Genomic DNA, 16990 nt, shown 5'->3' on the forward strand with positions numbered 1-16990 from the left:
AATGTGCGTGTGTGTGTGTGTGTGTGTATCTGTGTGGCGGGGGGGGCAGGGGGAGAAAGCGGGATTCATAAACCTAGAGATGGTAGTATTTTAGAAATGGCATTATTTTCTTTTTTTTTTGGCGGTACGCGGGCCTCTCACTGTTGTGGCCTGTCATTGTTGTGGCCTCTCCCGTTGCAGACGGGCCTCCGGACGCGCAGGCTCAGCGGCCATGGCTCACAGGCCCAGCCGCTCCGTGGCATGTGGGATCTTCCCGGACTGGGGCACGAACCTGTGTCCCCTGCATCGGCAGGCGGACTCTCAACCACTGCGCCACCAGGGAAGCCCGGCATTATTTTCTTAAAATCAATTTTACAACAAACATTGCTACTTGAACATGCTAAGTTTCTATCAGCATTTTTTTTTTTTTGACCAGAGGGAAAAACCTATACTCTGAATACTGAGGTGAGCACATGTAAAACCATAAAACCCCAATTAATTCTTCAGCTGATAACTACAAGTGAACTTCTAATTCCCAGCAGGATGAATCTGAAAGAGACAATAAAGTACTGTCTGGTCCTTTTTATAAGGAATGTTAGTAAAACACTGTTTCTTTTCTATAACCACTATAATTACAATTATTTTGATATAGACCATCAAATAAAAGTTATAGCTTTTCTTAACATTATGAAACTGTTGGACCATCACTGGTACATATTAAGACTTACATCTTCTGCCTTTGAGCCTTGATCCTGTAAAGATTTTTGCAATTCTTCGACTTGTGACTGTACTTCTAGAAGTCTTTGATTCACCAGCCTAGAAATCAAAGGTACATTAATTTTCCAAGTTCTGACTAAACTTATGCCTTTTGCCTTAGGTTTTCACATTGGTTAGAGAAACAGTATAATGAGTAAAACAAAGTCTCATGTTATAGTCGTAGTAGCTCACTTTTCTGGATGTTTTCTGTATTGCTTAAAATGTCTATGATGATATCCAATGCAGTGTTTTGGTGGACACGTTTTGTTGAGCTGGTATGTTTATACATATACATTTATCTGAGATTCACTTCACTATAGGTTTGTTCAAACTGACTGTCAGGCACCACACTCAGCACAGTCCCAGCAGACCCTTGCACTCGCATTTAGTGGGGAGACAAAATGTAAAGAAATAAAATACGAGCTAAATACTTCAACACAGCACACAGAGGTACACACAGGAGTGACGGCTGCTCAGAGAAGCTAGGACTGCACCTAACTGCGTGGAGGAGTTGGGCTTCACTTGAATGGAGATCAGACAGTAAATAAAACGCTTATGTGGTTAAGGGTGGAAAGGGGATTCAAGACCGAGAATTCAGCATGTCCAAAGCACACAGAAAGGGAGCGGGTACGAAGAGTTCAGGAACTGTAAGGCTGAAGACCAAGTTATGAGGCGAAGGAAGGCTGGAGATGAAACCAGAGGAGAAAAGGAGAGGCTGGGACACCCCTCTGAGAAATGCAAATGTATTTTTATTTATCCTATAATCGGGCCTAAAATTTTGTTGGGATGGGAATAGCCCAGCCAGCCTTTAAAAATGCTGATTCTGGAGCTCAATCCCCATAAATTCTCTAGATCATTAGGATGCAACATTCAGGGGACCAGTAGGTCTTGGACGATGTGGAAGGATCAGACAGTGTTTCAGAAAGATCACGCTGGTGTGAAAGTGGAGGAGACCATCTGGGAAGCCCCACCGGGGCCGGCACAGTGATCACGCCTCCCCCTAAAACAGAAGGGGGCAGAGGCGGGGTGCACGGAAAATGCAAAGGAATACAAGGAGCAAAAAGTAACTTAGGAGTCCGGTCTGAGCTACCAAGGACCATTTACTGAGAAAGGGAATACAGGAGGAGCAGGCTGAGAAAGAAGCACAAAGGACTTCATTCGGTATTTGTCGAAAATGAAGTGATTAGAGATGCCTGTCGAACAGCTGGACACCTGCACCTGAAACCCAGCGGGAGGGCTAAGCCGACCCTCCAGACCCAAGAGCCGTTCGGCAGTGACTGAAGCCAGGAGCATGAGTAACAGTGGCCAGAGACAACGTGAACCAGCTCGGAGGAGGAACAAGAGGGGCCACGGCAGACCACCAAGCAAAGGGCTGAAAGAGGAGCCTCGCCCTGGACAGCAACCCAAGGACTGGGAGAGACACAAGCGAGGGCTGTTCCTGAAACTGAAAACAAGTCTGTGGAAGGGGAAACGATCCACAATGAAAACAGTAAAGAGGCGAGGAGAGATAAAGTCCTAACTGCTCCCACTGGACTGGCTAGTAAGTACTTGAGTAAAAGCCAGATTGCTCCCAATTAAGGACAAAACAGGGCAATGAATATTTAGAATCCAAATAGCCAAGAAGTTCAGTAAGAAATTTTTTTTACTCAACAAGTGACAAGAAATTCTTACTGTAAACCTCTAGGTTCTATAATTTAGTGAGAATCACAGTAAAAAGGCAATAAATCTATAATAATAACTGATGTTTTTCACACAAAGGAATCTGTTTTTTCACTCAGTGAAACAATTATCTGAAAACTCATATTCAATATGGAACAGAGGTACATAAGTACGTTGCTAACTGTAACTTTGTTTAATCTTCTCAGGAAGCAATATGAAAAATATATCAAACTATAAGGCTATTTCAACTATCCATCTTAGACATTTTTGAAATTAATCAGTCAAAAAATATTGTTACTAGGTGGAAGCCATCATAAATGTCATAAAACATAGTCTAACATATCGATTAAAGCATGGAGCATACATGTACACACACATGTATGAACCTATAAAAATATATGTAAATATATACGAAAAAATTTCAACTACAAAATAAATAAGGATTATAATGTTGACCTCATGGGGTTGTTTAGAAAACTAAGTAAGATAATATATAAAGGGTGTGCACATAGCAGGTACTCTATAAATACCTCTACTTTCTTTCTCCCCCTTCAAGGGTTTAGTTAATCAACATTTTAATCCAAGTCTAATTACATATAGTTGTCAAGGGGGTGTAGGGAGAGGGTGAGCTTGAGATCACAACCTACTCTGAGAGGGAAGGGAAGGAGATCACACGTGCTTCCAGAGAGCTCCCCAAGCCGTTCCAGTACGGCTCCACCCTTGACCCTTCATGCCTCTCCTTACATTGCTTGAGGGTCAACAGGTGTTACAGATTTTAACAAATACCAACTTGTTGGGAAAACTAACTGGAAAGGACTTTGGAGGTTTACTACAAACCTCTCCTTCTAAGGTGACATATGGCGGTGAGCAAATAGTATTTAAGGTCGTACAGTTATGAGACTAAGTAGAACTGAAACTCTGCTTTCTTGGTGCTAACCCAGTGCTGTCAAAGAGTAAGAGGTTAAGGTACAGACCAGGTAATGTAAACACTTACTAAACTCAGTAAGAACAAACTTATGATAACTCACTTAAGAGTAAAGCATCCTGTGAGGAGAAGACAGGGAAAAAAAACGTTTTATAAATGTGGCAGAAGATAAACTGGCAAGAAAGAGGTTAACTAGAGGCTTTGGAGTCTCGTAGCCTGGGTCTCAGCCCAAATTCCTACATGTATAAAACTTTAATAAAGTAAGACCACATGTTTAAAACACTTAGCACAATGTTTGGAACAACACTGGAACATGTTTGGAACAGCAGTTTAATAAATGTTAGCTGCTCGTATTACTAGTATTACTGTTACAGATCATAATACCCACAGATGGCTATAATCTAAAGGTAAGTTATCATCAGTGTTGTAATTTAATAAACAAACACAGCTGTGAATAACAGGGATTTAGGCGGTAACCAGTCATCTACATGCACGAGTCCTCTATGAATGACAGCTAGCTGTTCTATTTTGAAGGAGAAAGAGTAATAGCTGTAAGGTCTGTGACAAACAAGGCAAAGTGTTAACAGAAAACGTTGTAGGTGTTGATTCACTGATAAGAAATTAGTGTTGGGAGAAGGCTCTCCCCACTAAGATGCTAAAAGACAGTGGAGGCCAAGGATGAAGGGGGTAACTCAAGGTGCCCTCACCATGGGCTCTGCATGACTGACTGCTGTTTTCTACAATTCCCACTCCTCCTCCTTCTCTTTTTCCACTTTTTCTAAGTATTTTAAAAAAGTATTCATTATCTACGCTCCTAAGAAATGATATAAAAATGTCTCCTTACGTTTACGTTTGATTATGCTCTAATAATCACCCTGGTATTTACAGTTTGCTGATTCTCCCTCAACAGCTTTAAAAATTAAAGTTACAGGAAGAAGGGTAGGATATGTAAAACTATCGTAACAATTTTGACTCTCAAGACTGACTCACACCTGGGAAGTGCCAAATCAATCAGGCAGAATAAGCAAAGAATCTGTAATATCACATAAACTGTGAAACTATTTATAAAATTGTCAAATCCCTCACAAATGACAGAATATCACAGCTCTAAGAAAAAGAAAAGACATCATATGTCTGGTATTTAAGAAACATTTCCAAAAAGGAAAAGAATGAGAGGACTGTCATAATAAAATATAAAAGTAGCCCTTGCCAGAGCAACCTACTGGTTTAAAAGTAGTTTGGACAAACTGCCTACTGCAATACTCTTAAAACTTACAAGCAGAAAAATGATGTTTTGTTAAATTTGCAGATTCTAAATTCTCAAAACAATTGAATTGTTCATAAAATGGATGACTTCCTATCAGAGTCACAAGAAATAACAGATTAAAAAAAAAAGCCCTATCAATTAAATCATGATGGATCCTACTGTTTTCCTCACACCAGTCGATTCTTTGAAACATTAGCTTGTAAAAACAGGGTAAATTCTACTAATATAAGCATGACTATGAAGTAAAATTGTCTCGAAAGACTGTGAATAAATTGTGACTTTTTTTAATCCTCTAGTTTTAATTAGTGATTAAAAAGGGAAAATGGTAGGACTTTGGTATCATTTTGCCAGAAGAGAAGAAAGAGCTAAAGACGGGAATGCTATTACAGAGAGACTATACTTTTGGGCCAATTTGCCTGTAAGTGGAAAAGTGGAAAAAAGTACTCTTGAAATGAAATGGAATAACACACTTTCACTTTTCAAACCACAGCTCAAACCTTTGTTTAAGGGAATCAAAATCAAGGTAAATAGAGAAAACCGGTGTCCAAGCTGCTGCCACGTGCCTCCTACCTGTTCTCTGTCTCCAGTTCATTCTTGCGTAGGCTGGCATCATCTAGAAGGCTCTGCAATAAGGCGATTTTTTCATTGTCTGAACCCTCTTGGTTAATTTTTAACATCTTATTCTCATGCTGAAGACGAATAAGTTTCTCCCTGAGAGCAGAAGAAAAACGGATTAACGTAGTTATCAAAATCCAGCTATGCACTGTTACAGATTTAATACATAGAACAGAAATGAAAAAAAAGTACCTGGAAAAAATTTAGCTCCTGTTGTAACTGGCTGAGACATTACATTTCAGGTCTTAAGCACTTTCTTTTTAGAATGGACAATCTGAAGATAACAGAATCCCCATGCAGCATGACTTGTAATGAATGAGGTTTTAAAATCCTATTTCCTTTCTGATTTAAGTATTTAAGCTGTGAATGATTTAAGCACTTATGCTGTGAATGCACCTATGGTATTTGTTCTTTGGTTCTCGTCAACAAAACATCATCTCTAATGCTATGCTCTTACATTACCAATAATTTGGTGGCAAGATGTAACATTCAACGAAGAATGCCTTCAAGACATGCAGTCCATCCATTCCTGTAGATACGGTAAACCTGTAGTCTTGTAACAAGACAGATTATCAGAGCCAGGTTACTGGACTGCATTGTTTTGGGCTCTTTGCGTGATGCCAAATGCTTACACTGAGGGAGGCTAAAAGCAACAGCCACACAAAAATTGCCACTGTGAATACTGCAGGGATGATATAATTGAACATTAATTCACATGACGGTATCATTGAAGATATACGTCTTGAAGATAGAATTCGTCCTTTATGTTAGAGAGGGTCATCTCTAGAGGGCCGCATGAAGAAGATATTACTATCCATACCAGATGCTATGAAAAACTGTGCTTCTCATGGAAAAAGAAAAAACAAAAGTGAAATATCAAACACAAAAAAAACATTCTGCTCTTATTTTGTAAACACTGTAAACCTTATAAAGTACTTTAACTTTTTCTATTGAAAAGATGAGAGTCAAATCTGTAACCCAACTCAAGCAGTTACATAGAACTTGATATATTTTGTAAATTGAAAAAAATGACTTCATCATATTTGTCAATTACAAAGTAAAACAAGCTCATTGTAGGGTGAAAAAAAGATAAATGAGAAGAAAATACAAACCCTCCATAACCCTGCAGTGCAAAATAATTACTGTTGAAATACAGCCTTCTAACTTTATGCATACGTACAAACATGCAAACACTTGTAAAAATGAATCTCACAGTACCTGTTACACTGGTATCTGCTATTTACACTTAACTTTTCACAATCTTTTCATAACATTAAATTTTATACTTTAATATTTTAAATGACATGTTAAAGTATATAGACGATCATTATTTAATTCATGCCCAATTATTGGGCATTTAGATTATTACCAATTTTGAACTTTAACATGTTATTAATGATTAGCTTTATAAATATCCTTTTGTGTATATCCTTGGGTATTTCCTCAGAATTAATTCTCAGGCAAGTAATTTTTCTGTCAAAAGATAGGCACATTTTTTAGACAACATACACATTCTGCCAAACTGCTCAAAAGAAAAGTTGTACAACCACAAGAAAAAAATTTTTTTGGTAATTATGTGTGGTGATGTATATTAACTAGGCTTAATACGGTAATCATTTCACAACATACACACATAGCAAATCATTATGTTGTATACCTAAAGTTGTTACACAGTTATATGTCAATTATATCTCACTTGAAAAAGATTGTATCACTTTAATCTTTTACTCCTAGTTTATGAGGTTTCCAATTTCTCCACACCCTTAACATCAGTGAAAATCATCACTTTTAACAGATTTTTGCAAACTGGAAGAGCAAATTTCATTATGCATCAAGAATACTGACCCATTGTCTATGATATACATTGAGAAATTTCATCCTTTGTACTATTTCATTTTCTTGATAGCTCTTCTAGACATATTCTAGACACAGAGAATTTTTTTTTTTTTTTTTTTTGCGGTACGCGGGCCTCTCATTGTTGTGGCCTCTCCCGTTGCAGAGCACAGGCTCCGGATGCGCAGGCTCAGTGGCCATGGCTCACGGGCCCAGCCGCTCCACGGCATGTGGGATCTTCCCGGACTGGGGCACGAACCCGTGTCCCCTGCATCGGCAGGCGGACTCTCAACCACTGCGCCACCAGGGAAGCCCCACAGAGAATATTTTAATTTGTATTGAGTAATACTCAATAAAAACCATTTTATTTGTTGAATTTTTATCATTGTTCTTTTGTCTCAGAACTTAAAAATCTAACTGCATTACCTATAAGCTTCCTTAAAATTTGTTTTTTGGACATAACCATTTATTTATAAATATTCATAAAAATAAGTGTATTTATTCATTCAACAAACTTTATTGGTCCAATAATAAAGTACCATGTCAGATGGCAGAAAAGTAAAAGGTATACAAGATGCTTCCAGAATTGGTGTTCCATTATACACCTTTTGTCTGTCCTTCTTAAACAAGTGCCAACAACAAAAAACTTTGTCTTCATTTATTCAATAAGTATTTCAATGCCTATTGCAACTTTCACAGTTTATAAAACTTTTACACAACCATTATTTTAGTTAATAACTCCAAGGATGTTATGAAGAATCAAGGCTAGTGTCAATTTAAAAAGTGGGCAAATTAGCCCAAACAAGGTAAAAGCAATATTCAGGATTACTCATTCACCTTCTAATGGACAGCTGGTGCCTTCCTATTAATTTTTCATTCTTAAACATAAAGCCAGGCATATATTGAAATAAATGGAATATTTAAAATGCTATGACTAAATACAAATGTAAGGTACTACTGAGGGAAGAGTACTGTAGAGATAAGGAGACGCTTCCTCCTGTCTGTGCGTTCTGTCTTTCCCAGACCATTCCCTGTACTTGAGTAATAAATCTTACAGACTAATTTTTTTTTTTTTTTTTTTGCCGTACGCGGGCCTCTCACTGTTGTGGCTCCGGACGCACAGGCTCAGCGGCCATGGCTCACGGGCCCAGCCGCTCTGCAGCATGTGGGATCATCCCGGACCGGGGCACGAACCCGTGTCCCCTGCATCGGCAGGCGGACTCTCAACCACTGCGCCACCAGGGAAGCCCGAGACTAATTATTTTGCAGGCTGATGGCTAAGCATAACCTTTGTCTCTGGGCCATGTGGTTTCACTGCTAAATGTCTGCTGAGGATGCCCAAGCACAGATATATTAGTTTACTGAGTGTGTGTGAGACGCTGTCCTCCCAAAGAGAGAAATCAAGTCTCTGTGGGGACAGCTGAAGAAAGCCCCTAACACGCTGAAATCATGGACATCTAACCTCAAGTTCGTGTTGAAAGTTTTATAAAGGACCAGTTCCTTTTCTTTATTGCTAACATGTACTCCTCTGTAATATAGAGGACCAGTTCCTTTTCTTTATCGCTATTACAGAGGAGTACATTTTCTCCAAGAATATTGTGCAGTGTGGCTGTGACCTTCAGCATCTCCTTACCTGATTTCAGGTGTGACGATCTCTGCTGCCAGACTATCTGAAGATTCCTGACTTCCCAGAGGCATTAACCCTGTAAACAAACAATCATGGGTGCAAGGTTAAGAGAGGGCACAGCTACCTCCTTTAGTTCCTATATGAACTCCTACTTTGAGCATTAATTTTAACAGCTAAAGTCTTTAATTCAAGTAAAAAACCATGTCACAGTTGCCTTACACGATTGCCTTACAACATTATTATTATATCATTTTAACACTTTTTAAGGGTACAACTGAGTGGCACTAAGTCCCATGTTGGCGCTAAGGCACTATGTTGTGGAACCATCACTACTATCTATTCCCAAACTCTTTCATCACTTAAAACGTAAATTCTGGAACCATTAAGCAGTAACTCCCCATTACTTTCTCCCTCAGCTCCTCGTAACTTTAATTCCAATTTCTGTCTGGCTAAATGAATTTGCCCATTCTAGACACCTCACACCAATATTTGTCCTTTTGTGTCTGGCTCACTTCACCTAACATAATGTTTTCAATATTCATCTATGTTGCACCATTTATCACAACTTCATCTCTTTATATGGCCAAATAATATCCCCTTATACATACATACCACATTTTCTTTATCCACGTATCTGTCTATGGACACATAGGTTGTTCCCACCTTTTGGCTATTGTGAATAATGCTGCTATGAACATTGGTATACCAGGATGTGGTTGAGTCCTTGCTTTGATTCTTTTGTATATACACTTAGGAATGGAATTTCTGGATCATATGGTAACTTTTTAAAGAACCACCGAACTCTTCCGCAGTGGCTGACCCATTTTACGTTCCCACCAGCAAGGCAGGAGGGCTCCGACTTCTCCACACCCTCACCAACACTTGTCACTTTCTTTCTTCTTTTTTGATAGTAGCCATCCTAATGGGTGTGAAGTGGTATCTCACTGTGGTTTTGCTTTGCATTTCTCTAATGACTAATGATGTTGAGCACTGTTTCATGTGCTTACTGGCCATTTGTATATCTTCTTTGGAGAAATGTCTGTTCAAGTCCTTTGCTTGTCTGTGAACTGCAAAGGACTTTTGCAGTTTCTTTTTGTTGTTGAATTGTAGAAGTTCTTTATACACTCTTGACATCAATCATCTATCAGATAAATGATTTGCAGATATTTTCTCCCATCTTGTGGGTTGCCTTTTCACTATGTTGATAAGTGTTCTTTGAAACACAAAAGTTTTTAATTTTGTTGAAGTCCAATTTACCCATTATTTTTGTTGCCTGTGCTTTTGGTATCAATTCCAAGGAATCACTGCCAACTCCAACATCATGATGATTTTCCTCTATGTTTTTTAAAAATTTTATAGCTTTAGCTCTTACATTTAGGTCTCTGATCCATTTTGAGTTCCTTTTTTGTATATGGTGTAAGGGTCCAACTTCATGCTTTTGGATGTGGACATACAGTTTTCCCAGCACAATCTGTTTGAAAGACTTTCCTTTCCCCCACTAAGTGGTCTTGACACTCTCGTTGAAAATCAATTTATTGCATATGTGAGGGTTTATTTCTAGGCTCTCTATTCTACTCCATTGGTCTATATATCTGTCCTTATACCTATACATACTGTTTTGATTACTCTAACTTTATACTAAGTTTTGAAATCAGGAAGTATGAGTGCTCAAGCTATTTTTTTTTTTTTCTTTTTCAAGATTGTTTTGGCTATTCGGGATCCCTTGAGATTCCATATAAATTTTAGTCTGGGTTTTTCTATTTCTGCAAAAAATGCTGTTGGTATTTTGATAAGGACTGCACTGAATCTGTAGGATTTTTTAAAATATAAATTTATTTATGTTATTTATTTTTGGCTGCATTGGGTCTTCATTGCTGCGCTCGGGCTTTCTCTAGTTGCGGTGAGCGGGGGCTACTCTTGGTTGCGGTGCGCGGGCTTCTCATTTCGGTAGCTTTTCTTGTTGCAGAGCATGGGCTCTAGACGCACAGGCTTCAGTAGTTGTGGCTCACAGGCTCTAGAGCGCAGGCTCAGTAGTTGTGGCTCACGGGCTTACTTGCTCCGCGGAACATGGGATCTTCCCAGACCAGGGCTCGAACCCGTGTCCCCTGCATTGGCAGGCGGATTCTTAACCACTGTGCCACCAGGGAAGCCGCCTGTAGATTGTTCACCACACTTTCACCACTGTGTATGAAGTTAGCTGTGGGTTTTTCATATGGCCTTTATCAAGTTGTAGAAATTTCCTTTCTAGTTCTCCTCCTAGTTTATTGAGTTTTTTATGATGAAAGGTGTTGGATTTTGTCAGTTGCCTTTTCTGCATCAGTTGAGATGATCATGTGGTTTTTTCCCCTTCATTCTATTAATGTGGTATATACTACACTGATCTCTATGTCTTTCCATATGTGAGTTTCACGCTGTTCAATTACAGTCGTTTTATAGTAACTTTTGAAATCAGAATGTGTAAGTTCTCCAACTTTTTATTTTTTAAGATTATTGTTTTGGTTATATAGTGGCTCCTTCGTTTTTTTATATAAAGTGTAGAATCAGCTTGTCAATTTCTACAAAAAAGTCTGCTGAGAATTTGATTGGGATTGCATTGAATCTTTAGACCAATATGAAGAGAACTGTAGTCTTAACTACAGTGCTTTTTCCAACATCTGAATGTGGAATGTCTTTACGTTTATTTAGATCTTTAATTTATCTTAGTAATGATTCATAGTTTTCAGCGTAGAAATCTTGCATTTCTTTGTTAAACCTATCTCTAAGCAGTTTATTCTTTATCATACTATTATAATTTCATTTTCAGATTGTATACTAGTAGTACACAGAAATATAATTGGAATTTTATACTGATCTTGTATATTGAGACCTTGCTGAACTCATTTATCAGATCTATGATTTTTTACATCCTCTTTTCCTTTCTGGATTCCCTTTATTTCTTTTTCTTGCCTGACTGTACTGGCTAGAACCTCCATGTTGAATAGAAGTGGCAAGACTGAACAGCCTTGCCTTGTTCTTAATCTTAGGGAAAAGCATTTAGTCTTTCATCATTAAGTATGAGGTCAGCTGTAGGGTTTTCATAGACGTCCTTTACTAGGCTGTAGAAGTTTCCTTCTATTCCTAGATTGCTAAGAGTGTTTATCATGACATTCACAAAACAGAAACAGACTCACAGACTTAGAGAATGAACTTATGGTTAACAAAGGGGAGAGTAGGGGGCGGTGATAAATTAGGAGTTTGGGATTGGCAGATGCAAGCTACCGTGTATAAAACAGATAAACAACAAGGTCCTGCTGTATAGCACAGGGAAGTACATTCAATATCTTGTAATAAACCATAATGGAAAAGAATACAAAAGAGAATGTACATAAATGTATAAATGAATCACTTTGCTGTCCACCAGAAACTAACACAACATTGTAAATTAACCATACTTCAATTAAAAAAAATTTTTGAAAAAAGAATGTTTATCATGAATGGTGCCACCTACTTTTTCAACTTAATGATATAACATACCCAGCCCTCCACAGCAGGCATATATAAGATATACTTCATTCTTTTTAGTGGCTCTAAAGTATACAGTTGAATGAGAATGCCATTCCTGTACTGCTGAACTTTTATGTTGGTTCTAAATTTCACTATTATAAATGATGTTTTAGTTCATAGGGTAAATTTTCAGAGCAAAAATGCTAGCTCAAGGATATATACATGAGGGACTTCCCTGGTGGCACAGTGGTTAAGACTCTGTGCTCCCAATGCAGGGGGCCCACGTTTGATCCCTGGCCAAGGAACTAGATCCCACATGCATGCCACAACTAAGAGTTTGCATGCCACAATTAAGGAGCCTGCCTGTTGCCACTAAGACCTGGTGCAACCAAATAAATAAATATTAAAAGAAAAAAAGGATATATACATGAATAAGGTTTAAAGGTAATAAAGAAACATGTGAACGCTTACATAAGATGGCCTCCCTTTTCTTGATGATACAGGACCTAAGAATTAAAGCATTAAGGTTCAAGGCTAGATTCTCAAAATTTTGGGAAAACTCATGTAGAATTGACTAGAGATACATGAAAGGACTACCGAGCAGCAACAAGGATCCAATTATGATCAGAAATAGTTTGTCTTTTGGTGAGGACAGTCAAGAAAGATGTATAATTTTCTCAAAAGCAAAAATAAACAAGTGGAACTACATCAAACTAAAAAGCTTCTGCACAGCACAGGAAACCATGAAAAAAATGAAAAGGCAACTTACCAAATGGAAGAAAATATTTGCAAGTCAGTTATCTGATCAGGGGTTAATATCCAAAATATATAAAGAACTCATATATCTCAACAGCAAAAAAACCCAAACAATCCAATTAAAAAATGGGCAAAGGATCTGAATAGACATTTTCCCAAAGAAGACATAAAAATAGCCAACAGGTACATGAAAAAGGCTCAATATCACTAATCACCAGGGAAACACAAATCAAAACCACAATGAGCTATCACCTCACACTTGTTAGAACAGCTATTATTAAAGAGACCAGAAATAACAAGTGTTGGTGAGTATGTGGAGAAAAGGGAGCCCTTGCGCCCAGCTGATGAGAACGTAAATCAGTGCAGCCGCTGTGGAGAAGAGAGCTGGGGTGTGGGGCTGGGCTAAATGGGTGAAGGGGGTCAAAAGGTCCGAACTTCCAGGTATAAAATAAATAAGTCACGTGGATGTAATGTATAGCATGGTGTACATAATAATACAGTATTGTATATTTGAAAGTCACTAAGAGAGTAGATCTTAAAAGTTATCACAAGAAAAAAATGTTTTTCAACTATGTATGGGGACAGATGTTAGCTAACTAGACTTACTATAGTGACCATTTTGCAATACATACAAATATCGAATCATATTGTACATGTGAAACTAAGAGTATAATATTATATGTCAATTACACCTCAGTAAACAAAAAAGAAAAGGAAAAAACCAGAAAGATACATAATTTTTTTTAGCTGGCCTTGGTAATCTGGAGTATAGAAAAAAACTAATTAGGGCTTGAAATAAGTCAAGAGGATAAGGAAAGACAGTGGTGATGAGAACACAGTTGAAATGGCTGGTATGCAGGCTGGGTGAGCTGGAAAAGGTGGTGATCAGTAGACCATCAGCAGAGACTACAGAGGGGGCTGAAGGTGGATGGAGCAGATGAGCAGGTTTGGTGGAAGGAGTGAGATGGGGAAAAGGAGGCTGTAGTCAGAGGAAAAGAAGAATTCTAGTCTCAGGTAACTGAAAAGCCAAGGGTTGGTAGTCGGAGTGGGAGTGAACAGAGGGTGAGGCTCTGTAAGTCAGAAACCAGGTCCTGCATCCCTCGAGTGGTAGAAGCTAAACCCTCACCTAAGTGCTGCTCCTTTCCTGTGAGAAGGAGAAGGTTTCTACTTTGGATGTTAAATCCCTTAGTGAATTGATACCCACCTCACATCTCAGCCGAGAAAACTCACTGATGTATAAAGTCTGATACACTTCTAAAGAGGTCACTAAAAACTTTTCAGATGTATTATTAACAGAGAAGATTTAACAACTGTTTATGCTTTTGATTTAATAAAACCCAAACATTTAAATTTAATTAAAATTAAAAAGTAGGCAAGTAAATCCAGTCCCGTAACTACAGTCATAAAATCTGGGTAACAGTTCAAAATCTGTATCAATCTCATGGCCTCTTTACCAAATTCAAGTTCTCGTCTTTGGCGCAATCATCTTAAAATGAATCTAGTATTTTTCCTGATACTATCAGAAATAAGTAACCTTCCTTGGGCTACTGAAATGTTGTTACCTTGGGTTGTGAGTTGCCCTTCCTGAGCCTGAACACAACGAAGCTCTTCGATGGTTTCCTTCAGAGAATCCCTTTCTGTTCTTAACCTCTGGAGGGACATTAAGAATGAGGAAAGTTAGCTTCAAGCTTTATGAGTTTACTCATCAGTGGTCTTTGCCTTACCTAACAGAATGATAAATAGTGGTGAACATGGACATGTTACACCTTTTGACCTTCTACAGAAAGATCACAGAAGGAAACGATTACATGATTCTTTTCCCGTTTAACAATATTGAGTATCTACTACATGCAAGGCAGGATCCTATCCAGTTAATCATAAGAAACAAAACCACCCACTCCGTGTTTAACAATGAGTACCTTATTATGTAAATAACTTTCTTTTCATGAAACATAAAAGATCAAACAACATAAGTCACGACAAAGTAAAAGTATTTTAAAAAGCTTCAAAATATGCTGAAATATTCATAAATCATGTATTTTCATAAATCACGACAAAGTCAAAATATTTTAAAAAGCTTCAAAATATCCTGAATAACAAAAAGAATTGTGTCTTCATACAGAAAACAGAAAAGCTACATAAATTTCTAGAAAGTCACAAGCAAGATGAAGGAAAAGAAGCAACAGTGATAGAAAAGTTAAATATATAAAAAAGAAATCAGAATAGCAATCTTTTATTTTAGATCTAGTTCTGAAACACAAATGTAAATCTTCTATAATTTAAAAAAAAATCTCAAATTTATAAATAGAAGAAGAAATTAATGTAGGCAAAAACATGAATTAAATATCATTTTCTTAACCTCAGCACTGCTCAAAACCAAAATACCTAATATATATACTCACATCCTTTTCTTTTTGAAGACTGTCAACTTTTTCTTTTAGCCGCTTATATTCAAAATCTAATTTATCTGCTTTCTTCGATTCTTCAGATAATCTATTTTGCAGTTCTACTACCTGTATAGAAAGGTACCATTAATTTTTATAATTTGAAACATTAGAAATTATTATTATTTTCTTCTACAGATCTATGAAAATTCTCTCCCCCAAAAATACTCAAAAAAATACACATGATACAGGAGCCTAACCCAATGGAGAGAACCAGGTACAAAAATCTGCCCAGATACTATGGGTTCTAAAATCAGATCATCCAGAGGAACAAACGTTCAAAACTATGAAAACCTACAGGACTTCCACTTCCTGTAACACAGGAAACTGCAGTCTGGAAACCCTTTTAGCATGAAGCAAAAGAAATGCTAGGGGAAAAGAATACAACTGCCTCGCTAGGCTTATAACAAAGTAAAGGAAATCCTCAGGGGTTAAAAGTGGAGCAGGAAGTTTGTGAGGATGCTATGGGCAGTGTGAGATGCCACCTGGCAATACCAGGAACCCAGGCCTTTAAAACTATCGGGAGACAGGCTGCTGTTAAACTACCTTGGACTCTAATAAAAGGTGGTGAGTCAGTAAACAGGTAGGTTAGGGAAAAAAATCCATCAGCTGGCAAAATCAATAAGGAAACTTGCCCATCTTAAAGTGAGTGTTCTGGGCTTTAAAAAGTGTAACTTGAAAATGTGTAACCACAGCCTGCAAATGCATGGATTTATGCTTGAATTTTTACCACATGCCTTGTCTGGCAAATCCTAAGCCAAGCAATTAATTTAAAGTCGTCCTGATTGGTAATGCTGTGGAAAATCTGGCATAAGAAAAACATACATTGTCTGGAGGAACACAACCTCAACCAGGTCCCCAGTATTCCCATAGGTAAAGATGAGCCAAATGACAGAGCAAAATCTAAAATTACGAAAGTCTTAAAGAAATAATACACTACGAACAACAGTCAGCAGAAAAACATTAACAGCACTAACAACAATAAAATAGTAGAATAAGACCTCTAAGGATTTCAAATTGGAGTTACCAGACATAAAATACTAGGTTTAATACATAAAGAAATCTAAATTATAAAAGGAATAAAAGACCACCAAATATGATCAAGCAGGTTTGAAAGAGCACCCAAAGAGAAACTGCAGAAAGAAAAATATTATACTGAAAAATAAAACATATTAAGCTCCAGATCAGAAACAGATAGAGAATTAGTTTATTACACAATTTCACTACAATTATTGTAAGTGCAGATTTCTTTTTTATTTATTCTGTTAGTAATTCACTGTTAATACTAAATCTGATGCCCTTCATCAATTCTGAAAAATATTCAGCCATTCTTTCCTTCAAATAATGTCCTACAATTCTTTCCATTCTTTCCTCTGGAACTCTAATTAAATCATTTCTTATTTTAATTTTATACCCTTTAATCACATTTATAGTTTCTTTGGGCTACATTTATTTTTGGTAATTTCTCAGTCCAACTTTGTTATATGTTGAAAATTTTCATAATGAAATGTTGGGAAAAAATGTATTCACCAAAAAAAACTTGCCAGACATTCATGGTGTACAGGGTTGCTCTACTAAAACTTCTCTAATTTATTATATTAAGCTAGTACAATTTTTTTTTTTTTTTTTTTTTTTTTTTTTTTTTG

The 16990-nt window shown here is 37.4% G+C and overlaps 1 protein-coding gene across 6 annotated transcripts in view; it reads right to left on the reverse strand.

Moving 5' to 3' along the window:
* Positions 1-16990, reverse strand: part of HOOK3 (hook microtubule tethering protein 3) — a 113453-nt gene that overhangs the window by 44120 nt on the left and 52343 nt on the right. For all 6 annotated transcript variants that reach the window (XR_003005905.1, XM_024764962.1, XM_024764961.1 and 3 more), the window contains exons 11-15: positions 15303-15413; positions 14463-14550; positions 8668-8737; positions 5157-5297; positions 708-795 (exon numbers count right to left, since the gene is read on the reverse strand). Coding sequence is in view for 5 of the 6 variants with exons in the window: in XM_024764962.1 (XP_024620730.1) it covers positions 708-795; positions 5157-5297; positions 8668-8737; positions 14463-14550; positions 15303-15413 (498 nt within the window). In the remaining variant the exon portion in view is untranslated. The remainder of the gene's footprint in view (positions 1-707; positions 796-5156; positions 5298-8667; positions 8738-14462; positions 14551-15302; positions 15414-16990) is intronic.

Source organism: Neophocaena asiaeorientalis, unplaced genomic scaffold, assembly GCF_003031525.2.
Source record: "Neophocaena asiaeorientalis asiaeorientalis breed wild unplaced genomic scaffold, Neophocaena_asiaeorientalis_V1.1 scaffold14, whole genome shotgun sequence".
Taxonomy (NCBI): domain Eukaryota; kingdom Metazoa; phylum Chordata; class Mammalia; order Artiodactyla; family Phocoenidae; genus Neophocaena; species Neophocaena asiaeorientalis.